The sequence below is a fragment of the Arvicola amphibius genome, chromosome 9, assembly GCF_903992535.2.
Source record: "Arvicola amphibius chromosome 9, mArvAmp1.2, whole genome shotgun sequence".
In the NCBI taxonomy this organism is placed as follows: domain Eukaryota; kingdom Metazoa; phylum Chordata; class Mammalia; order Rodentia; family Cricetidae; genus Arvicola; species Arvicola amphibius.
In genome coordinates this window covers 78,808,109-78,832,767 of record NC_052055.2, presented here as the reverse complement: position 1 = coordinate 78,832,767, position 24,659 = coordinate 78,808,109, and the positions used below count along the sequence as shown (strand labels likewise).

Sequence of the window (24,659 nt, the reverse complement as noted above, 5' to 3'; positions counted from 1 at the left end):
ACTTCCTTGGCGGGAAAACCTGGGAAGTTTTCGCGCCAGAGCGGAGTCACGCGGGTTTTTTCGGCACTGTTTGGCGGCTGGTGATTTTGGGGCAGCGGCATGGCGGGCACCGTAGTGCTGGACGACGTGGAGCTGCGGGAGGCGCAGAGAGACTACTTGGACTTCCTGGATGACGAGGTGAGGCTCGGGCGGCCGGCCTGGCTGGTGCTGGGGACGCCGCGCATGACCCGGCCCGGCATCTCGGGTGTCTGCTGGTGACCCGGCCCGGCTGATGGGGTTTCTGTAGTTAGCATGTGCCCGGTGGCTGGGGTCACCGCGGATGACCCAGCCCAGCTGATGGGGTCCCCGTAGTTAGCCTGCTCCCGGCGGCTGGGGTTCCCGAAACTAGCCTGAACTTGGCTGACAGGGTTCAGTCCCTGGTATCTTTGCCGAGGGTTATGGTCTCTGGTGCTTCTTTTTGCTGCGCAACTTTCTGATTTCTTTTCTTCTAATTATTGCTATTATTCCTCCAAAACAATATTTTTTCATGCCTTAAATTTGCATAAGTTAGTTTTACATATGACTTTCATTTTGAAATTTCTTAAATAATTCGTTTTGACTGTATTCACTTCTCATCACCCCCCTTCCTCTCTTTCATTTCCTTGCTCCCGCTGATCTCCTTCTATTTTCATGTCTTTTTTTTTCTAAATGTGTCAATGAATTTTTCCCATGGGAGATGATTTTTAGTTTTTATTTGATGATGTGGGTGGTCCCCAAGACCCTTTGCTTGCAGTCTTCCCCTGAGCTGCATATTCTTCTTGAAACTTCTCTTGGTTCGTCCATAGAGTTTCCTTCAAAACCCTCGAGTTTGTCTCTAATTGCACGCAAGTACCCAGCTTGCTCAAGGTTTGGTGTCAACAAATGGTCAAGCCCATTTTAGCAATTGGATGGAGAGGAGGAGGTACTGCCCACAGGGTGCACCGAGGGCTGTGGCAACTGGCTCAGAGTGCTCAGATTGTAGTTATTGAGTTGCTGTTGGGGGAAAAAGACTTCCACCAGTCTGGCTGCTTTCGTGATGTCAGACCAAAAGTATTTTATGTGCAGGTAAAGTGAGGTTGCTGTGCAACCCAGAGTTAAAGCTACACGATGTTGGTGAACACTGAAAGTTTCTCGATCAATGAAAAGCAATTTCAAGTTGAATTTTAAGAGTACTTAACTTACATTTTTATGTATACTTGAAGTATACGTCATGATTTTGAAATAAGTCTGCAATCAGACATGTTAACATCAAGAATTTAAAACGAAATTTTCATATTAGCGAGGTTTTTTTTTTCACTTACTGCTCTTTAAGAGGTAAGTCATTTTAAATCCCAATTAAAATATCAACATATATTGATCATGACAGCATGGGATAGGGGATGCTGGACAGAAAGAAAGGGCTGTATGCAGCCATTTGCTTCCTGGCAACCGTTTGAGACGTATGAGTACCAGTATGCTGGCATCCTTATAATTGGTTTTCATTATCATCTTCACTGGTGTCAACTTCCAGTAGCTTCCACGCCCCCACTAGGACTTTCGAATAGCTTAGTGTTGATATCTTCTGACATAAAATAGTATCTCCCCGTCAGTAACGGCTTTACAAATGGAATGGTCACTAATGCGCTATTGATGTAGACTGTGGGTGTATTTTTCTTGTCCAGAAAGGCCTAGACCTTGTCCCATGATGGGGGAAGCCTTTGTAACCTAGGGAAGACTTACACCAAAGGATAAGAACTCAGAAAGCCGGGCATTGGTGGTGCACGCCTTTAATCCCAGCACTCGGGAGACAGGGGCAGGCGGATCTTTGTGAGTTTGAGGCCAGCCTGGTCTCCAAGAGCTAGTTCCAGGACAGGCTCCAAAGCTACAGAGAAACCCTGTCTCGAAAAACCAAAAAAAAAAAAAAAAACCTCAGAAATACTCTTCCTTTGTGAGATATGTCCTTAAGTACCCCAAGTTCTAGGCACAAATGTAGACCCCATTGCTGAGCCCGCTTGCATTCTGACTTCCACCGCTTTCCAGGAACCTTCTAACACTTCCCTGAATCCCGAGCTGGCTGGCTCTTAGAATCAGGCCAGCCTCACTCTCACTGAAGGCTCTACCTCCCCCCCCGTCGCCCCTACCAGTTTTTGCAGGTTCTCGCTGTAAACCCTTGCTTGCTTGTTCCTTTAGTTGTTGCTCTTGAAATAGTCTTACTCTGTAACCTCGCTTGAACTCAGTGGTGATCCTCCTGCCTCAGATACCTGAGTGTTGGAATTGCAGTTTACCTCCAGTGCCCTACCTGAGTTCTAAACAAAACTTTTTCTCTTTGTATCTCCTCCTGGAAACTTTGGAAATCCAAGCTTGCTACCAAGAAAACCAAGAGCCTACAGAAAGGGACCCTGGGTATCCTAGGCTCATACTGACTTTATGATTCTTCCAGTCTCCTAATAGGTTTTGGTGAAATCGAGGCTAGTGAATGAAAGAGAGAAATTGGTAGTCACCGGTTTTGAATTTCAGCTGTTCTGAAACACTTTGACTTGCCTAGCTGTTTTTGATATGTCATGATTGCTCCACAGGAAGACCAGGGAATTTACCAGAACAAGGTTCGGGAGCTGATCAGTGACAACCAGTACCGGCTGATTGTCAGTGTGAACGATCTGCGCAGGAAAAATGAAAAGAGGGCTAACCGGTGAGTGGCAACAGGGTTTGCAGAGGAATAGCCTGCTTTTGGCTGAGAAAGGCATCGTCTTGTTTAGACTGGAACAGCTTTCCCTGGGAAGGACCTGGAATGCATGGCTGTCCTTGGCTCACAGAGAGATGGTAGACATTTTGCTCTTTAGTGCTCCCATCTTCCAACGTTTTGCTGAGTACTATTTTTATGTTTTTGATGAACTGAAGTGAACATCAGTTCGGATGTATTTCCTGAGTCTTATACAATAGCAGGACAAAGTAGAAATGGGGTGTTCTTTCACTGCTCACGACGACCTAAGACTGTTTCTTCTTGTTTCGAGGGTCAGTTTCCTGAACTCTGCCTAATTAATGGTTCTTTTTGTCTTGGTTTTATGCAGCCTCCTGAACAATGCCTTTGAGGAGCTGGTTGCCTTCCAGAGGGCCTTGAAGGACTTCGTGGCCTCCATCGATGCTACCTATGCCAAACAGTATGAGGAGTTCTACATAGGATTAGAAGGCAGCTTTGGCTCAAAGCACGTCTCTCCCCGGACGCTCACTTCCTGCTTCCTCAGCTGTGTGGTCTGTGTGGAAGGCATTGTTACCAAATGTGAGTGGGTTGAAGGCTGTGCCAGGATCCTAAGGAAATGGTAGGATAGAGATTTAGGAGGTCCTGGAACCGGAAGAGTTGTAGCGGGGCTGGGGAACTTATAGATTCAGAAAAGTGAAGCATTGGCATTAAATGGTAGAACGTGGAGGAGTTCAGGATCCACAGCAATTGGGGGAGAGGGGCAGGACTGGAAGTGACCACCAGTGGTAGCAGAACCGTGTGTTTCCGAAGCTGGAAGAGTCTGGCTCTTCCAAACTTAGTGCAGCCCCGAACTGTCCCTTAATTGACATCAGTGGTACTAAATTTTACATGGTTACACTGATACCCTATGTGTAAATGTGAAGACGAATAAGTGACAAGTGTTATTGAAATAGGTTAACGTAATTGGAAGAACACAGTAAAGTTGTTGCATGGGTTGAGATCCCTCCTTTGTCTGCCACTGTGTGACTTTATACATACCTTTGCATTCCCAGGCTCTCTAGTTCGTCCCAAAGTGGTCCGCAGTGTTCACTACTGTCCTGCTACTAAAAAGACCATAGAGCGACGCTACTCTGATCTCACTACTCTGGTGGCTTTTCCGTCCAGTTCTGTTTATCCCACAAAGGTGAGGACATGCACCAGTTGGGTTTCCTTGGGAGCTCGGAATCTAAAAAAGACTGTTTTGATTCCAGTAGTTGTAGAATGTCTGGGGTCTTTGTTCTAAAAGTAGATAATGTGAGATAGGATTAATTCTGAAGACAGATGGGATACAAGATAAAGTTGAATATAGAAATCCCACCAAAGTTAGGGATTAGAGAGTTGGCTTAGTTGGTACTTGTTCTGCGAGCATGAGGACCTGGGTTCAAATCTCCAGCACCCAAGTAAAAGGCCAGGCATACCTATGAATGCCAGCTAACCCAGCTGCCTTTGGAGAGAAGAGATAGATATTCCTAAAGGCTTCCTTGTTAGCTGGCTAGCCTAGCTGAAACAGGATACCTGATGCCAAACCTAATCTCCACACATACAGAATAAAATTTAGAAAAGTTGAACTATAGAAGGCTGAAAAGGAGAAACATTGGGTGACAGGTATTTTAACAGAGTTGTAACAGAATTATATAATGTGCTTTCTAAAAGTAAAATGGAAAATGCTTCTATTATTTGATGCTATTGTATAATCTTTTGATATTTCAGTGGATTTAGGAAAAAGACAGTAAAAAGCTTTCTTGAGAGTATTCAGGGTGAGAAAAATTGAAGATAACTTTCTTAGGGAGACAAGAGATCATTAATATTGATTACTTGATATCTATACTCATTTAATCACAGGATACTTCTTAGGAAATAGTTTTGTCTGGGAAGTAGAAAGTACTCGCTCTTAGAAGCTGATAATAAGTACATGAAGTTGTAGCACAGTCCCTGGCATATAGTGAGCACTCAGTAAGCACACCTTGGTTTTTGTGGTTTTCAGAACTTCACATATAATGGAAGCACACCTTAATGTGTTTTATGGAAGATTAGTATATATTAATATATCGTAATAATTATATATAACCTGCATATTATATAGCATATAATTATAACACGAATATGTAATCTACCATAAAATATAATAATATACAATAAAGCTTAATATACTATAATCAATACATAACGAATATAATTATATATTAATGTATAATTATAGCAGGTTGATATTGCCACACATTAATTGTATTAATATGCAGCAATATTAATATTACTGCATATCATATATTAATAATCATTTATTGATATAATATATAATTATGTATTATAGCTATGCTATATGATTATAATACATGTATTAATAAACTATTATATATAGTTTTCATATATATGTAAAAACTCTTAAGTGCATTGAGATTTTATAAGCAGATATAAATATATAAATATTTATAAAAAATATAAAATATATTTTATTTTATATATGCTCATATAACCAACATGTAAAGTGAGTAACAAACCTTCCAGCAAGTAGAAGTCCCTATTGAAGGCTGTGCTATCCTGGTGTCTACATAATCATGGCTGTCCTGGAATTTACTGTGTAGACCACGCTGGCCTTGAACACAGAGAGAGCCACCTGCCTGTGCCTTTGAAGTGCTGGGATTAAAGGCATGTAGACCACCATGCCTGGTAACCCTGGTATCTTAACAGTAGGTGTTCTTGCCCAGTGGTTCTCATCCTTCCTGATGATACAACCCTTTAATACAATTCCTCATATTGTGGTGACCCCCAAATATAAAATTATTTCATTGCTGCTTCATAACTGTAATTTTGCTACTGTTATGAATTGCAATATAAAATCTGTGTTTTCCTGATGACCCCTGGTTTTAGGTGACCCCTGTGAAAGGGTTGTTACTCCCAAAGGGCTCACAAGCCACGGGTTGCGAACAGCTGCTTTTGCCTGTTTTGCTGTGTACGTGCTCTTGTGTTGAGCAGCCTTGGTGTAACATTGTGTATGATCGATCACAAGTGTGTGTCAACACAGTTTTCTTTTGTGTGACTATGCCACATGTATTTACCTATGGGTAGTCTTTCATTTTGCTTGCTAGAAATGGTGCTGCTGTAAGCAATCAATAGCTCTGGTGCATATTTCTCTTGGGTATTTCTTAGAAGTGGAAAAACTACATCAGAGTTGGACATGGTGGTGCACACAGCACTCAGGAGCCAGAGGCAGATGAATCTCTGAGTTCAAGGCCAGAGTGAGTTCCAGGACAGTGAGGTCTACACAGGGAAACCTTGTCTTGAAAAAAGAAAAAGGAAGAAAGAAGAAAAACTGCATCAAATTGTAATCACAGATTCAGCATCAGTACGGGGAGTCAGGATTTTGATTTAGGTGTTAGTACAGCCATGGTCCCATTGGTGAAAACTGACCCTTTCATTGCTTGGTTTGTTACTAATTCAGGGATCAGGCTAGGAAAGCTGTAAGATGCATACACTTTCATCATGATTCTAGCTGGTAAAGTTTCAGATTCTCCGAAAGATGTTTTCCACATTAGATGAATGCTACATTTTTGAGACAAGACTGAAATGACTTTTTCTGTGGCCTTTTTTTTTCTTCAGGATGAGGAGAACAACCCCCTGGAGACAGAGTATGGCCTGTCTGTCTACAAGGACCACCAGATCGTCACCATCCAGGAGATGCCGGAGAAGGCGCCCGCCGGTCAGCTTCCTCGCTCCGTGGATGTCATTCTAGACGACGACCTGGTGGATAAAGTGAAACCTGGTGACAGGATTCAGGTGGTGGGGACCTACCGCTGCCTCCCAGGGAAGAAGGGCGGCTACACCTCAGGGACCTTCAGGTAGGATCTGCTGTGGACTGTTCGCCGCACCGTTGGCAGTTTCTGTCCCAGCAGTACTTAACTGGTGGATAGTGTGCACCGCCTGCTAGTAAGATGGCCTGATTATAGTACCTCTTCCTTCTCATTACAGCACTGGGAATGTTGGCCGTCCTAGGCCAAACATGGGGGTCACCGGTGACACAAAAAGAGCCTTGTGACCAGCCTAGCCTAGGAGTCCCACCCCCCCTACTTTCCATCCACACTTGTTTGTTGGGCATTCCACCCTCACTGTGGCCCATGGACAAAGAGCTCATCTAGGTTTAGGACCCCCCCCCCCCATTCTGGTTTAGTTTAGTAGACCAAGAGCTCTTAGTGGTGCTGGGGTCCAGTGGGCTTCCTCTTGCTGTGCTGCAGGACTGTCCTGATTGCCTGCAATGTGAAGCAGATGAGCAAGGACGTGCAGCCTGCATTCTCTGCCGACGACATAGCCAAGATCAAGAAGTTCAGTAAAACCCGGTCCAAGGTCAGTAAAGAGTGGTGTGGGTTTGGTTTGAAAGTGTTGTGTCTGCCGGGCGGTGGTGGCGCACGCCTTTAGTCCCAGCACTCGGGAGGCAGAGGCAGGCGGATCTCTGTGAGTTCGAGGCCAGCCTGGTCTACAAGAGCTAGTTCCAGGACAGGCTCTAAAAAAACTACAGAGAAACCCTGTCTCGAAAAACCAAAAAAAAAAAAAAAAAAAAAAAAAAAAAAAGTGTTGTGTCCTGTGTGGCCATCTTTGTGCTACATCTGGAAGAAGGTGGGATTTTATATTCTACTGAAGTATTTGTTACTAGCATCCAGTTTTGTTGCGACTGGCAAGTTAAGGGTGTTTTTGCCATTTGATTGGTAATGCTTGTTCTGTCTGCTCGGCTCTCCAGTTAAACCTAATGCAAATAAGAGTATAGGAGTTAAAATATCAGTGTACCATTGAGCCTTTCATATACCTGGTTTGGTTCTCCTGTGGAGACAGTCTCATGCAGCCCAGGGTGTCCCTGAACTCCTGATTGTCTTGTGTGCACTATCATCTGTGCTTTTACTTTTTATTTTGAAATAAAAAGTTTGTATTTTCTGTGGGCTCCAGAAACCCCGATGGGTCTCACTAGGCTGTTTATTCTGGTTCTTCCTCCTGTAGGATGTATTTGACCAATTGGCCCGCTCATTGGCTCCTAGCATTCATGGGCATGACTATGTCAAGAAGGCAATCCTCTGTTTGCTTCTGGGAGGGGTGGAACGAGAGCTCGAAAATGGCAGCCACATCCGTGGAGACATCAATATTCTCCTCATAGGTATGGTGCTGGGGATGTGTTTTATATATAAGGAGGCTTTTTTACCTTGAGGAGTAGGCTGTAAAGACATGTGCATATAAGATTGTACCTTCTACAGCTGATCATATTTAGTTCCATCAAAGTGCAGAAGGCTAAAATGGATGTTTTTAAAAATGATCCCTGAAATTCTTGATGTATTATACCTAGACTGCATTCTGAGAATGGGAAAAAGGAAAAGAAGTAACATCAGGTTACCGTGGGACTTGACCAGGAAGTGTCCTGCAGAAGCAGAATTTGCTGGGGTATGTGGGGAACTTCCCTCGAGATTCACCACTGCCTTGTTCTGTAGGTGACCCCTCTGTTGCTAAGTCCCAGCTTTTGCGGTATGTGCTTTGCACCGCTCCCAGGGCCATTCCCACCACTGGCCGGGGCTCGTCTGGAGTGGGTCTCACGGCTGCTGTCACTACAGACCAGGAAACAGGTAAGGGCATGAGGCTTCCTGGCTGACGCCCAGCATGAGTGCGAGCAGACTCTCCATGCTGGCTGTGGGCGCTGGCTTGTGTTGAGACTATTTGAAAGCTTAGTGAGGTGTGTTGTAAGACCAAATGCTCTGGCAAAGTGGGTCAATTATTGAAGGCTTTAGAGCTCTGTTGCTGAACATGTCTTCTAGAAGATGGCTTGAATGATGGCAAAGGGGAAAACAATTTAGGAGGAAGGTAAAAATGAAATTGGGGGAAAGACTTGAAGAGCAGTAAAGGAGCTTTGGTTGGCTGTCTCTGAGGGCGATGAGCAAAGCGAGTGCAGCTGAGAGGCTCCTGTGAGGGAGGGAGGGCTCAGCAAGACTCAGGGTGGGGCTCAGAAGTAGCACTGCCTGTTTCCTGTGAAGTCCCACAGCTGAGGCTCTTTACTGTGTTCTCGCGCACTGTGGTGACAGGTGCCTCGGAAAAAGACCCGGATCTTTCTCTGTCCTCTGACTTAGACCGTGCCATGTACATTTACCTCTTCTGTTCCCAGGAGAGCGTCGCCTGGAAGCTGGTGCCATGGTCCTGGCTGACCGAGGAGTTGTTTGCATCGATGAGTTTGACAAAATGTCTGATATGGATCGTACGGCCATCCACGAGGTGATGGAGCAGGGTCGAGTGACTATTGCAAAGGCTGGCATTCATGCTCGGCTGAATGCCCGCTGCAGTGTTTTGGCAGCTGCCAATCCAGTCTATGGCAGGGTAAGTGGAATCTGGCCTATATTTCTATTCTTGGATTAATTTGGTTTTGCCTAATACCTGGGCTGAGAAGTTTATTATAGGGGAATAGTAAATCAAAAACAACTCGTCTTGTTAACGGTCCTTGGATTATAGCAGTCATTCTTCCCAGTTCTGTATAACAGAATAACTTGTGTATGCATGTCTGTGCATACATGGTCATAGGCCAGAGGTCAATGTTGGGTGTCTTCCTCTATCATTCTCCACCTGAGTTTTTGACATAGGGTCTGGGGGTGAACCTGGATTTTGCTTTTTGGCTGCTGGCTCGCCATTCAGCTGACACTGGGAAACCATCAAGAGTATTTTCTGTCATTAGGTCGTTATGCTTCTCTAATGTTAGGAGAGAGACTTTGCATGTGCAGTGATAGCAGTCCACCTCCTAAATGCTCTCCGATCTGAGCTGTGCTCTTTGGGGCAGTGTTGGTGTGGAGTCGTGACAGCACACGCAGTGAGATGCACACTTGTGCTGGGAAGAAGAGTGTTGAAGTTATGGAGCCGCTGAAGCCAGCACTGTCAAGAGACTGCTCACAGTCCCATATGCTTGGTTTCCAATCAACTCCTGCTCATCCTGCATCCAGAAACCTGCTCCTGAGGAGAGGTTTTGTGAATCCCCTGATGTTGGGTTTTCAGTCCATAGTTAAGGAAGCTGTGATGTATGTGTATGTTTATTTATTTATTTTGTTTATCGGGATGGGGTCTCTGTGTAGCCCTAGCTGTCCTGGAACTTAACTGTGTAGACCAGGCTGGCCTCGAACTCAGGAGGCAGAGGCAGGCAGATCTCTGCATTCAAGGTCGTCCTTGTCTGCATCGTAAGTTTCAGGATGGCCAGGCTACACAGAAACCTGTCCGAAAACAGAACAGAAATTTAGTTTTGTGTGCAGCATGCATGTGAAGAGCAGAGGACAGCTAGGAGGAGTCATTTCCCTCCAGCTGTATTGATACACTGATCCTGAGGATCAAACCCAGGACCTCACACATGCTAGAGAAGGACTCTACCACTGAGCTTATATTCCAGTTTGTATTTTATGTGGCCTAGCCTTACATTCCCACCCCCAGATTGATTTGCCCTTGATGTCCTTCCTACTGATGTCACCTCTTCCTGATTCTCTTCTTGTGTACTCCAGTATGATCAGTATAAGACTCCTATGGAGAACATTGGGCTGCAGGATTCGCTGCTGTCACGATTTGACCTGCTCTTCATCATGCTGGATCAGATGGATCCTGAGCAGGATCGGGAAATCTCAGACCATGTCCTTAGGATGCACCAGTACAGAGCCCCAGGGGAGCAGGATGGTGATGGTGAGAATGTGGAATAGCATGAGTGGCTGGTGGAAGAGGGCCTGACAGATTCCCCCCCTCCCCATACCTTTGGCCCAGCCCCAGGGCTTTGGCCGTTCTGTGCTGGGTTAACGTCTCTGTCCGTCTCCCCTTAACTTTCCCGCTCACTGTGGTTAAGTGTCTGTTCATTTTGGATTCGCTGTATTTCTTAGCATCTTCTGGGTGTCTTCTGATTTGTGAGGACCACATGTCTTGTTTCCTCCGGGGTCTTTGGCGAGTTCACTTGGCTGAAACTCCTTGATCTCCTTTTTCTCAAATTGTGTTTCCTAGCTTTGCCATTGGGTAGTTCAGTGGATATCCTGGCCACAGATGATCCTGACTTTGTCCAGGATGACCAGCAAGATACCCAGATTTACGAGAAGCATGACAAGCTTCTACATGGGAGCAAGAAGAAAAAGTGAGCACCCCTCTTAACTTCTCTTAAGAGAACCTGAGCTGTTGACATACTAGGTTTTCTTTTCTGGGTCTGCAGGTAAACTGTCTTAGCCAGTTGCCTTGCATCTGTCTGGGGTGATTTAGCTCAGGGTCAGATCTTTCCTGAGATAGCAAGTTTTGACAGAGCCAGACATGGTTCACACTTACAGTCTCAGCATTCAATTTGGAACTAGCCTGGACTACAGATAACCTGACTCAAAATTGTTTTTGACAATATGCCCAAGTGCTAATGGTGTTCTCTTAGGTGCCCTCTTGTTTTTGTGGTAGTTTTTGGTGACTGTTAGTAGGTAGCAATCAGTCATGGAGAGTGAATTTGAGTAGAAGAGATTTGATTGGGCCTCAGAGTAAATGTGAACTCCGGTAGCTCTCTTTGGCCATGCTGTAGAAAGAAAGAAGCATAATTGTGCTGAATTTGAGTGGCCTTTTTTTTTCCTCTTGAGCAAGTATTCCCACCTACAAAATGTGGCTGGTGTCAGGTGTGGTGGTACATACTTTTAATCTCAGCACTCAGGAGATAGATAGGTGGATTTCTGTGAGTTCGAGGCCAGCCCAATTCCACAATTGAGTTTCAGGCCAGCTATTGCTAGATAGTGATACTGTTTCCAAAAATGGGGGGTCAAGGGTCTGGAGAGGTGATACAGTGGACAAAGGCAGTTCCAGAGGACCTATGTTCACTTCCTGGCACCCAGGAGTTACGATGGTCTGTAACTCCAGTTTCAGGGGATTCTCTTCTGGCCTCCATGGACACAGGCACACACAGGGTGCACAGACATACATGCAGGCGAAACTCCATGCACATACCATTAAAATCAATCTCAATAAAGAAATAAATAAAGAAATAAATAAAGAAATAAATAAGACTTGTAATACCAGAATGTCTTCTTCCCTAGATTACCCGAGTTACAAATAACACCGGAGGTTGAACAGACGATGCTTGAAATGCTTTGTGTGTGTCCCCTGCTATGGTGGTGGGCTCTGGGCTTCATCTCTGCACTGCCATTGGTCCTTGCCTTCTCTGAGAGCTGAAACCATTGCCCAAGATGGCTTAGGAAAATGACATGCATTCTCTTGGATCCAGGGAGAAGATGGTGAGTGCAGCTTTCATGAAGAAATACATCCACGTGGCCAAAATCATCAAGCCCGTCCTGACACCAGAGTCTGCAGCCTACATTGCAGAAGAATACTCGCGCCTGCGCAGTCAGGACAGCATGAGCTCAGACACTGCCCGGGTGAGTGCACAGGGAGTTGTGGTCCCGAGGGCCTCCTAGAATGTGAGGTCAGGAGATCCTGCTCTCTGGGAACGTGGGGAGTTCTTTTTTTTTAATAATTTATTTTCATTTTATGTACATTGGTGTTTTTCCTTTAATCTGCATGTATGTCTGGGTGTGGAAACTGGAGTTAGAGACAGTTGTGAGCCACGTGGATGCTGGGAATTGAACCTGGGCCCTCTGAAAGAGTGTCCAGCATTCTTAACCACTGAGCCATCTCTCTAGCCTCCAAAATATGTTTGTGTTTCAAGACAAGGTTTCTCTTTGTATCCCTGGCTGTCCTGGAACTTTCTCTGTAGATCAGGCAGGCCTCTAACTCACAGAGATCCACCCACCTCTGCCTCCCAAGTGCTGGGATTAGAGGTGTGTGCTGCCACCACCACTACCCAGCCACATTCCTTTTCAGAACCTGGGATTTTTAACTTGACTGTCCTTCCTAGTCTGAAGAGCTTTGTTAACACACATTTAATTATCTGTTTTCTGGAGAAGGTGAAAACCAAGACCGCAGTGAAGGGGAAGCCCAGCCAATCACCTTGTTTGTAAGGCGTGTCCCCCTTAGGCTAATACTTACTTATAAAATCCTGCGTGCCAGCCGCCTGCCTGCTCTTTGTTTTTCTGTGCTCCTCGCTGGAACCTTGGATCAGGCGGGCCTCCCGAAAGATTTTATAAGTAAATATTAGCCTAAGGGGGACATGCCTTACAAACAAGGTGATTGGCTGGGCTTCCCCTTCATCGCAGATGTAAGAATCTCCCCCAGTGAGCCGTAGCTAGATTCCAGGGAGTGACCTCTCTCCATTCTCACATGCAGGGGGAAGGGAACTGAGGGTTCAGGCTTGAGGAGGAGGCAGAAAGGTAGAGAGGAAGATCATATGTTTATCATGTACCTGGTGTGGTAGTTAGAAAAGCATGGGCGTGAAGGGCTATTTTGAGTCCAGATGTGAAGAGAAGTGGGTTTGCTAATGAAAGTCTCTAGAGGGGTATGAATGTCAGCGATGCTCCGAATAGCTAGACGTTGAGCGCCGTGATTCAGAGCAGTAGAGCGGCCCTTGACTATATCTGCATCTTCCATGGACAATATAGTTCATACAGGACTAAAAGGAGAGAGTCCACAGTTCAAAACCCCGCTTCTATGACAGACTTTGAGATTGCCTAACTGTCCCCTAATACGTGTTCTGTCTCTGGGTTCTGTTGGTACTTCCCTCCCCCCTCTGCCTGCGATAGATGCTCAGGACATCACTGTGTCTTAGAACAAGTTCTCACTTAGCTTAAACCTGCTCTCCCACGGCTCTCCCCGTGGGTTCCCTAGGGATCACAGGTCACTTGTTTCCATACTAAATAGCTCCGTTTCTTTAGCCCCACTCTTCCCCGTGTAGGAACAGTTTCAGTGCGTCTGTGTCGAGGACCTGCTCACTGGAGCAAGAATTGAGTGCTATTGTCAGTATGTTGTCCTGGTTTATCCCTCGGGTGGGATTGTCTAGCTCTGTTAGTGCACATGAAGATTTCACCAGACTCTTAGGTCACAAAATTGGATCTTGGAGTGTCTAATCTCCGAGCTCATGGTGTTCCACTTGAATGCATTCAGGCACTTGTAGATTTGCTTAGGAAGATTGGCGTGGGTGGGAATTGGACAGAAGATGATCCAAAAGTAGAAGTGAGCTGCATAGCAGATTGCACTGAACGTGTGCGTAATGGGAAACAAGGCCGTGTGCTAGAGTGTGACCCTGTGCCTGTCAGAGCTCTGCAGCTGGTCTGCAGCCTTGGCACGTATCCTTCACTGCTCAGGCCAGTCCCCTTGTCCGTAACAAGAAGGCTGGCTAATATCAGGACTCATTTGAATGCCCTGAAACTTAAAGTAAGCACAGTGTGATTCATCAGGCCAACGATCCTATTCAAGGAATAGCAGCTAGAGAGGACACCAGCACCCACTTTGGTTTGCAGCCTCCCCATGAGCCGTGTGGCAGGAATGCATCGGGCTCTTTCTGAAAGTGAGACTAACGACTCACAGTAGCCTGTCCTCGGAGCTCTGCTTTCACACAGGTGGCCACCTCCGTGCGGCCTTTGACAGATTCAGGTCTTTGATTCCCATATCCTCCTCTGTAGAGTTAAGAGGAGCGGCTTACAGAATGTACTCAGCGGTCGTGTCCCCCCGTGCATTGTGGGCCTGCACTTTCTTTTTCCTCACTTTGCTTTGCTTTTGTGCTCTCTGTTTTTTTTGTCAGTTGCAGGATGGCTAGTTCCTTCCTTTCTTTCACCTTTCCTCCCTCCCTGAATACTCTAACTTGGTTTCTGTAGCATGATTAATAAAAACCCACGGACAGATACTGGAGTTCAGCTTGGAGGTCACAAAAGCAAAACAGCTAGCCACAGGCTCTTACCTCTACCTCAGTTCAAAATGGCGATCCTGCCTCCAGGGCTCTCAGAAGGAGACTGTGAGACCCCTCATTTTATATTACTCTCTAGTGCTGAAATTAAAGGTGTGCACCACTACCGCCTGGTTTCTGTGGCAAACTTGCATGACTACTGGGATTGAAGATGTGTGTCACCACTGCCTAATCTGCAAGGCTGATCTGTGGGGATATTTACTCTTTTAACTTCAGGCAAGCTTTATTTATTAAAATACAAATAGAGCCGGGCGGTGGTGGCGCACGCCTTTAATCCCAGCACTCGTGAGGCAGAGGCAGGCGGATCTCTGAGTTCGAGGCCAGCCTGGTCTACAAGAGCTAGTTCCAGGACAGGCTCCAAAGCCACAGAGAAACTCTGTCTTGAAAAACCAAAAAAAAAAAATAAATAAAAAATAAATAAAAAATAAATAAAAAATAAATACAAATAAAATATTACTACTTGGCCATTTTTCTTTTTTCTTTTTTTCCAGAGACAGAGTTTCTCTGGCCTAGCTGTCCTGGAACTAGCTCTTGGAGACCAGGCTGGCCTCGAGCTCACAGAGATCCACCTGCCTCTGCCACACGAGTGCTGGGATAAAAGGCATGACCTTCATCGTCCAACTACTATTTTTTCTTACCTTTCTGAATTTTTTTAAATTAATTTAGTTCTTGACAATCTCATGCACGTGTATAATGTGCTCTGCTTACTTCTTTTCTTATCTCACACCCTTGCCACGCTCTCCCTCTGCCCTAGCGGTGTCTTGTTGATGCTTCCCACCTAGTTTAACCAGGATTATCTGTGTGATTGCAACTATCCTTTGATACCTGAGGGGTCGCCAGTGAACAGACACACGAAAACAGTAACTTTCCATCCTTGAATCTACTGGTGACAAGCAGTTCAGTAGTGAGGAGGGCCTCTTGAGAACCCGCATCTGTGCCTTGCTGTCGGTGGCCCAGGCTGGTAGACGCAGTGCAGGCATCCGCACTGGGAGCTTGTGGTCGTAGTGTCTGTTGTCATATCCAGAAGATGGCATTCACAGCTCTGCTGCTGGTCTTCCGATCCTTTTATTTTTCTTACTCTGTTCTACTGTTCCCTGCACCTGACGGGGTGGTGGAAATGTCATCTGGGGCGGAGCACTCAGCGGCCTCTTGTTCTCAGCATGTTGGGCAGCCGTGACTCTGCCTTCTCTGCTCACTGGAGGGAGAAACTGATGGGACTGAGGGCGTTAGTGGGGTTCCGGCGACTTTCCGAACTTTAAGTTGTGCCCACCTGTAGAGAAGACAGACCTGGGACTTTCTGAGCATTCTGGTAGAGCCTTCTTTCTTTTGTGCAGTGAGAATGACGCGTTCCCTCAGAAGTAACTCCAAGTCCCTCCTGTTTCCTTCCCTAGACATCTCCAGTTACGGCACGAACACTGGAAACGCTGATCCGGCTGGCCACAGCCCATGCGAAGGCCCGTATGAGCAAGACCGTGGAGCTGCAGGACGCAGAGGAAGCTGTGGAGCTGGTTCAGTATGCTTACTTCAAGAAGGTGAGCCTTCAGGGAGCCCTCGGAGGAGGAGGAAGTGTAAGCCCGAGGGGATGGAGGACAGCTGGAGAACGGGGCCTCTAAACCAGCCCTGCAAAGGGCATGCGAGCTCCCAGAGACTGAAGCAGCAAGCACAGGGCCTGCAAGGGTCTGCACCAGGGTCTGTGTGTGTCACAGCTCTCAGTGTAGTGTTTTTATAGGACTCCCGAGTCTCGGATTCACGGACCTTTTCTAGGAAACTCTTCCTTCTGTTGCTTTGCCCTGTCCAACTTCAGTATGATGGCTTGTTATATTTTATTTTGTTTATCTCTTAGAAGCCTGTTCTTGTGAGAGACAGAGTGGATCTGGTTGGGAGGGAGGGAGGTGGGGAGAAACTGGGAGGAGCAGAGGGAAGGGAAACTATAATTAGGATATATTTTGTGGAAAAAAATTTATTTTTAATAAAGGGGGAGGAAGTAAGGTAAAGAAGGTGAGCCTTGTCACCGTTGCTACTGCTCATCTGAAGAGCTGTAGACCTCGGAGGTTTATAGCAGCTGTGGTTCTGCCATGCTTTTCTTGTTTCTCTCTCCTTACAAAGTCGGGAGCTGTGTTGAATTTCAACTAGATACCTGGTCTATAAAGACCGTAATGATTTGGACACCCCCCAGACATGCCTTTTTACTCGGTGAACCTGGTACCTGCTGTGACAGGCTTCCCGGTGTTGGTGAAAGGTGGCTGAGAAGCTTCCCTGCCTCTGGTCCGGGGATGTGCACGGGGAGGACAGAGAGAGAAGTTTTAGAAACTTGGAAGTCAATTCTACTAGGGATACAGAAGAGACTCAAGGTTCCTTACTGAGTTTTGCACCAGTGACGTCCATTGGTTTGGTTTTAGGTTCTGGAGAAGGAGAAGAAACGTAAGAAGCCAAGTGAGGATGAGTCAGACCCGGAAGATGGAGAGGAGAAGAGTCAGGAAGACGCCGAACAGAAGCAGAAGAGGTACGGTGGGGCCATGAGAAGTGAGACGAGAAGCTGTCAGGGTGGAGAGAGTCTGCTTGGCGGCGGTTCCTCACGGCCCTGCAGGGTTTGCAGAGGACGGTGGTTGGGCATAGGAGTGGGAGGAGAGCCTCTGTGTTGTTTTGGATGGCTTCCTATAAGGGATGCTGAGTAGCAGAAGTGATGCCATCATTAGGTCATCAGGTGTTCTTAAGGCAATTTTTCCCTCCTGCACAATCATTTATTAGGCTGGTATCAGGGACCCAGAGCACTGGGTAGCAGGGCCTAGAGAATGTCTTTCAGGAAATGCAGTGGTTTGGTCAGGCCTGAGTGATTCAGATGTTTCTTGTTGATTGTGCATTGTTCTGGCGTGCGTGTGGTCAGAGCCCCAAAATGGAGCCCCCTGAAGCCGTGTCAGTTTCTTGACTGCTACGGTTATTTCAGGAGGAAGACCGATGCCACGGACCCTTACGACTTCAGTGAAGCCGAGAAGGAAATGCCTCAAGGTGAGTAGTGAGCATGCCTCGTGACCATGCCAGCTGCGGTTTGTGCTGCCTTTTCTTGTGAGCTCTCATTGACTTTCCATAGACCCTGTGACCAGCACATTTGTCTCAAGAGAGCCTTGGGAAACCCAGTGCAAACTTAAGAAGCTTGACTTAGCTGTTGGCTTCCTTTATTTTATATGACCGTTTGCCGTGGCTGGTTTAAGCATCCCGGATAATGCATTGAGGGTCTCCTGCTTCACTCTGTTCCTCTACCCATGGGGGATTTCCCTGTATTTATTATCCTGCCCGGCCCTGTAAGAACCATGGGAGGCAGAAAGACAGGGAGGGTATAGCTTCTCAGTGTTGGTGGAAATGGCTTCACCTTGCTGTCTGCCCTACCCCTGCATTGCTCCCCTGAAGTGTACACTCCGAAGACAGATGATTCTCAGGAGACCACGGAATCCCAGAAAGTGGAGCTGAGCGAGTCCAGGTGAGTCATCTGCTCGTGCTTGGGAATTCCTGCTGATGGGGGACCAGCTTCCAGGCAGAGTGCCAGCCGCCTCTGTAGAGCTGAGCTAGAACCCCAAGGGCTTTACAACACTCCACTGCTCCACTGAGGCCAGGCTCACAAAGTCAGGCCAGTGTCTGAACGCCTGCGACAGTTGCAGTTCTCGGCTGGTTTTCTGTCCTTTCATTGTGGAAATTGAGTTGTTACTTTTAAATCAAGAAGTAGCTTAATTCACCAAGGACAAATTTTGATTTGTATCTTAGCTTTGGCGGCTTCTATTTTTTTTAATTGTATCTATTTGATTTGACACAGATTTTCACTAGGTCTTCGAAAAATATTTTCCCCTTGAAATTTAATGTTTATTGGACACCAAAGAAACTCCATAGCTAAGGCTATTTTTTTTAGAAGATACAGAGCACCATGCAGTCTAATGTAGAAAAATATTTAGAGAGGAACACTAAAACCAGTTGTAATTCCATGCTCCAGAAACTGAACCCTGTGCTTTGTGGGTCAACTCAGATTTCCAGGGGGTGCTGTGTGTAGAGTCTTTGGTTTTTTAAAAACACTTCACTATACAAAGCAGACTGTTATAAACTCAAAGATCTCCCTTCCCCTGCATCCTGAGTGCTTAAAAGGCATGTGCCCCCTCACCTAGTTTGATACATAGATATTTTTGTTTGTTTTAAGACAGGATTTCACAGCCCTGGCTGTCCTGGAATTCACTTTGTAGACCAGGCTGGTCTCGAACTCACATAGATCAGTCTGGCTTTGCCCCCCAAGTGTGCGCCACCACTGTCTGGTAATATATAGCATTGAGGTGGCTCCTTGTCACTGCCATTTACGGTGAAACATACTTAGGTTTGTTGCACGGCACACTCGTGAGGCTTGGTAAGGTTCCTAGACTGGCGGAGAGGTGTGGGCCTCTTTAACTACCATAAATAAACTGTCCCTCAGATACTGTGCCAGCCGATCTACTGTGCTGTGTTCAGGATTTGGTCTCTTTAACAACCTCCAGGCTTCACCGGCCCCCTCATGCTCGACTTGCAGGAAGCTCTGTGAGCGGTGTAGGTTAGCTTTAAAGAGAGATGCTTAGACTGTTGGGAGAACACTAACGTTAATGCTTCATATCTAAGCTTGCCTTAGGCTTCAGGTTTGTGTACGACCATTTTGTTTAAGACTTGGTCTCACCATGTGGTACAGACTGCTTGTGAATTTAGGGTTCCTCCAGCCTCAGCTTCCTTAGTGCTGCTGTTGCATAGGTGCTGCAGTTTGCCCGGCTTCTCTGCTTATGGTTTTCCTCTCTTGGGCAGGTTGAAGGCTTTCAAGGCGGCCCTCTTGGATGTGTTCCGAGAAGCTCACGCGCAGTCTGTAGGCATGAGCCACCTCACAGAATCCATCAATCGGGATAGAGAAGAGCCCTTCTCCTCAGAGGAGATCCAGGCATCACTGAGCAGAATGCAGGATGACAACCAGGTCATGGTGTCTGAGGGCATCATCTTCCTTATCTGAGCAGGGCATGTCTGAAGTCGCTCATGCCAAGGACTGCCCTGTCCCCGCCTTTGTCTCCATTCTCCAGTAACTGTTTAGTGATGGAAGGAAGCTGCGGAACGTGCATGATGAGGCTGTCAGGTGGATGCTCTGAGAATGGCCGCTGCTGTGGGCTAGAGCTGGGAGAGGGTGGCCAGGCCAGGAAAGGCCTGGTCACACACCTTCCAGCCTTAAACAATGGAAAGTTATTTCAGGACTTGTTGGGTTTGGGGGCACAACTGTTTTCTGTGTTTATTGCTTGTGTTTTTAATTCCTCCGCCACCCGCAAGCACTTTAGTCTAGGACAAGCCTTGAGGTCTGTGTGCCAGAGCGGCTCGAGCAGATCACAAAGGTGGATTGGAGAAAGCTTTCTTTGCAGTCAAATTAGACTAAAACGTAAGATATATTGTTGACCTAAGTATCCGAGATATTGACACCGAGTAAATATAACTATTTTATACATGTGGACTTTGTATTCTGTGCTTTAAAAATAATGTGTGTGTGTTGGAGCTGGGATGTGGGGGGGGGGGGTCAGTGGGCATCTCCTGTGTGTTGGTTCTCATCTACCTTTTGATCCTAGGGATCCAAGTCGGGTACCAGTCTTGGCAGCAGGCACCTTTACCCTCTGAGCTGTCTCTTAGGCCCCGGCCTCCTTGAAGATTTTTTTTTTCTTTTTAACTCCATTATAAAAACATTCCAAATGAAATCATATGCTGACCAACCTGGTCAATAGAGTGAGTTCTAGGACAGCCAGGGCTACAAAGAGAGACCCTGTCTTGAAAAATACAGCAAAATAAATAAATAAAAATCAGACACAGAAATTAAATTAGCTAGACCCAAAGACTATCCAGCTCAATGAACCTCTCTGCTGTCAGAGTAGCCATTGGGCTTGGAGGCTGTGGAGGTCACCCAAATTCTATGCTGTCACTACTGAATTTATTTTCATGCACTTAATCCACCACCAACAAAGAAAACGTCATGGCAGAGTTAAAGTAGAAAGAACTCATATGCGTTAGTCCTCCCCATGCCTCAGCATCCAGTCTTGTTCTCCTGTCCACATGTTACACTGTACCCACGTGTGCACTGACGGGGTTCCCTATGTGAGGGACATGTGCTTGTTTTTCCAAGGTTGTGATGTCACTTAATATGTATTCTATGTGTTCCTACAAATTTTATGATTACTTTTCCTTAGAGTTGAGTGCTACTTTATTTTTTATATATCTCAGATTTTATCTGTTCATCTGTTGATGGACAACTGAATGGATTCCAGTTCTTTGCCACCATGAATAAAGCAGCAATAAACAAGGGGTTTACCTCTGGTAGGGTATGGAATCAACGTGGGGTACAAGTATCTACCCCACTTGTATGGGTATGAAGTTCTCTGGAGTGTGTGCCCAGGATGCAAAAGTTTGGGTCATATGGTAGTTTTACTTTTAATGTCTTGAGAACTCCCCAATTTTTTTTAATGCATATTTAATTTCATTTGCAGGATTAGCTTCTGCATTTACAAAGGGTCGCCACAAGGTGGCAGCAGCCTGCTGTGATCTCTTTTGGGGATTTTATTTCTGTCCTGTAGTTTTTTTTCTCAGCAAACTATTTGTCAGCTAAAACAGATTGTGCACACCAGTCCCTGCTGATTTGGAAAAGCTAAATAAACACATCGGCCACCAGAAGTCCAGGGAAACTGGCTCAACAAAGGTTCCTTTTTAGAGGACTGATGATTTATGTCAGAAACTTAAAATGGTTCTTATCTGTAGCCTTGCAGGGTACTTGCGCAATTTGGCATTGAGACATTTGTTTGTTTTTAAGTGTGTACGGAAGTTGGGCCAGCACAAATTTCTCTGTAGAGTAGCTTTCTAAGAACTTTTTTTTCTTTTTCTTTTTTTTGCCAGGGTTTCTCCATGTAGCTTTGGAGCCTGTCTTGGAACTCACTCTGTAGACCAGGCTGGCCTTGAACTCCCAGAGATCTGCCTGTCTCTGCCTCCCAAGTGCTGGGATTAAAGGCGTGCACCACTACCACCCGGCCACCTTTCAAAGAATTTTTAAATTTTCTTAAAAGCACAAAACATGTGTTTGGGGTGTCACAGACCTCAGCTGTGTCCTGGTGTCAGATGAGCCCCAGGGGTACGTCATGTTGGTTGGGGGTTATTCTTTCTCCTGAAGCTGCAAAGCAGAAGCTTCTGTAGCTGATCATGACAGGGTTTTATTCTGGTGTGAGGGTGAGGACAAAATTATTGCTGAGTTTCATTTTAAAAGATCCCCCCTACACACACACACAGCATATACGCAGATCTGAACTTCCTAAGAGTAATTAGAGCACAGGTCAAAAAAGGGTGTGTCCTGCAGGAGGCACCGACGACAACACCGAGCGCTGGCAGTGAGGCAGGGATTGCACTGTGGATTGCAGATGGTGCAGGAAAAGCTGTGGGGATAAAGAGATTGGGCTAGAGGAGGAAGGTGGGGGCAGCTGATGGATAGTTCTGTAAGAAAGTTTCAAGTTTTTAGGGGTCTCAAGTGGTCTGTTCCAGAAATCTCAAAGGTTCCTTCAGCGAGACTGTTTCCACCTCTGGGGAAATAGGCACAATGTGGGAGGGCAATGAGCATTGACTACGGGCCACTCTGGCTGCCTCCTGCTTAGCTAAAAGGTAGAAGACAGGGTGAGTGATTTAAGTACCAAGGACACCATCATGTCATTGTCTAGAGGCCTTGTGCAGAACCCACGGCAGACACCTAAAAGTAAATGCATGTAGAGGACCAGGAAGATGGCTCTGGTTAAAAGCTGGTCATGCAACGCTGATAACCTAAGCTGATTGCCAAAAGCTTTATACAAGGCCAGATCTGACGCCTCCCTGTAACCTGGGCGCTCCCGTGGTGAGATGGGAGGTGGAGAAAGGAGATCGGAAGCTTGTTGTTACCTAGTTTGGAGTACATAGCATGGGCACAAGTGTGGCCCACGTGAGAGACCCTGCGTCAAAGTTGAAGAATCAACCAGAAGGCTGTCGTCTGACCTATGCACGTACTATGACGTGTGTGTGCATGCATGTGCGTGTACACACACAGTGCTCAGCCTGTGACCAGATGCTCTTGACATAGCTATTGGGATATACTGACTTGGACTCATTAGAAAAACCATGCTTAAGCTGTTCTGACTGCAGAGATCACTCATGTTAAGAGTGCACAGTGTTCTTGCCCAGGATGTGAGTTTTGTTCCTAGCACCCATGTTGAGCTGCTCACAACCTCATCTGACTCCAGCATTCCAGCAATGCACCGACACACAATTAAAAATAGTAAACGTTGAAAACGCATTGCTTTCAAAAGACTACTAAGCTGTCTGCATTCCTCATTCTAAAGAAGCCTGCTTACATTTAGGTGTGCTATATGAAGTATCTAAGCAGGTTCTGGGGCTTAGAGGAGTAAGGTTTCCCTGTCTTGAGAAATTGGGGCATCATAGTTAGGGCCCTGGATGGATGAAATGTTGATTAAAAAAGTGATTCTCAGAGTAGCTTGGGAAAGGTGCTGGGATTGAGTCTGTCACTGAGCACAGCTAAGTAGAGAAAAAGCTTGTGCTGCTTGGTAATCTGTAAAATGGGGCTACATCTTTGCAGGTTACTTATGAGCCATATGGGCCTCTTTCCACAAAACAGTTACTAGGGGCTAGAGACAACTCTGGTAGTGCTTACTTAGCGTCCACAAGGCCTTGGGTTCAATTGCCAGCATCCTCTTTGAATTCATGCCCCTTTTTTCTGTCCCTTGCTAGTTCCTATTCTACATGCTGGCGAAAGCACCTTCCTTGTGATAGAGTCTTTAGCTCTTCTCCTGCTATTTTCTGTAGTGACAGGCAGTGTTAGCAACCCTGTGAAGTAGGTCAGGGAAACCTGAAGAAGAAAAATCAAGAGGTTTGGCAGCCTCGTTCCTGCACGTCTTTTTTTCCTTGATGACTATTCAGTCTACTCTAGCTGTCATAATGGATTTGGACGTTTAGATTTTTTTTAAAGTCTGTGTTTATGGTGCCTGTAGATGTATCCATGTGTGTATGGGGCACACTTGCGCATATGTGTGTGCATGTGGAAATTCAGAGGTTGACATCAAGTGTCTTACTGCTTCTCATGCCACCGTCATCATAATTTCTATTATTCTTGTCATTATTATTATTGAGACAAGCTCCCTCACTGACCCTGGAGCTGGATATTCCCGACTTGACTGGCTGACCAATGTATCCCCGAGAATATGTCTGTGTCTGCCTCACCAGACTGTGGTTACACCCCGCTTTGACATAGGTTCTGTGGATCTGAACTCAGGTCCTCATATTGAACAGCAAGCATTTTACCCACTGATCCATCTCCACAACTGCTGGGAGAGTTTTTTCCAGGAAACCTACTAAGGTCCTTAGATGAGAGTTCACCCTGGGAAATCAGTGGGTTTTCTGGACTTCCTTACAGTGCAGGGGGAGGAGAGGCCTAGCTTGTGTGCTTGGAAGACTGCGTTCTACAATACCAGCCCCATGATGCCAGACTTTCCGAGGTTAGATCTACTCAGAGTGCTTGGTCAATGGACTAAGGTGGGTAGGTGGGAGTCGCCTGTGCTCTGGCTGCCGCAGCCACTCAGTCTTTGGGACAGTTCTGTGTGGTTGCTCTCCCTTGCTCTCCTCGGGGACACTGTAACTGTTTTCTGGGTGTAGAGATGGGAGTGGGACTGATCACACAGGAAATGTCACTAGAGAGCTACAGGGCACCAAGGGAAGAAAGTCTTCATTAAGGTGTTCAGCTGTTTTTCTCTGACACTGCCTCTGTTTCGAGTGAGGCCAGCCACATCCTTAGAGGAGAGTGCATGGTTTCTTAACAAAAGTATTTGTTGTGTGACAAGACTTCCTGGGGAGGTGCCACACACACATTGCCTCCCCATCCTAGATTGGGAGCCCACAGCAGATCAAAGGCGGGTCAACTTCTGAAGAGCTTCATGAACCAATGAACCAGTTTTGTTGGGGACTTGCGGGAACATGGGTGAGGGCTTCCTTACAGGAGCAGAAATGACTCAATGACAGCTCATCACCAAAGCCCACCCCAGCATGGATGACAGCTCACAAAAGCTGGGGATCCGGAGCACATGG

General features: G+C 46.2%; 1 protein-coding gene across 1 annotated transcript; it reads left to right on the top strand.

Moving 5' to 3' along the window:
* Positions 1–19,983, top strand: Mcm3 (minichromosome maintenance complex component 3). The gene is made up of 17 exons (XM_038342560.1): positions 1–177; positions 2,574–2,686; positions 3,066–3,274; positions 3,748–3,878; positions 6,332–6,570; positions 6,964–7,072; positions 7,718–7,871; positions 8,200–8,331; positions 8,865–9,073; positions 10,234–10,408; positions 10,718–10,844; positions 11,961–12,111; positions 15,923–16,063; positions 16,931–17,034; positions 17,476–17,537; positions 17,937–18,006; positions 19,335–19,983. Exons 1-17 carry the CDS (start codon positions 100–102, stop codon positions 19,531–19,533), a joined length of 2,403 nt encoding a protein of 800 aa, XP_038198488.1. The 5' UTR covers positions 1–99; the 3' UTR covers positions 19,534–19,983.
* The last annotated feature ends 4,676 nt before the right edge of the window (positions 19,984–24,659 follow it).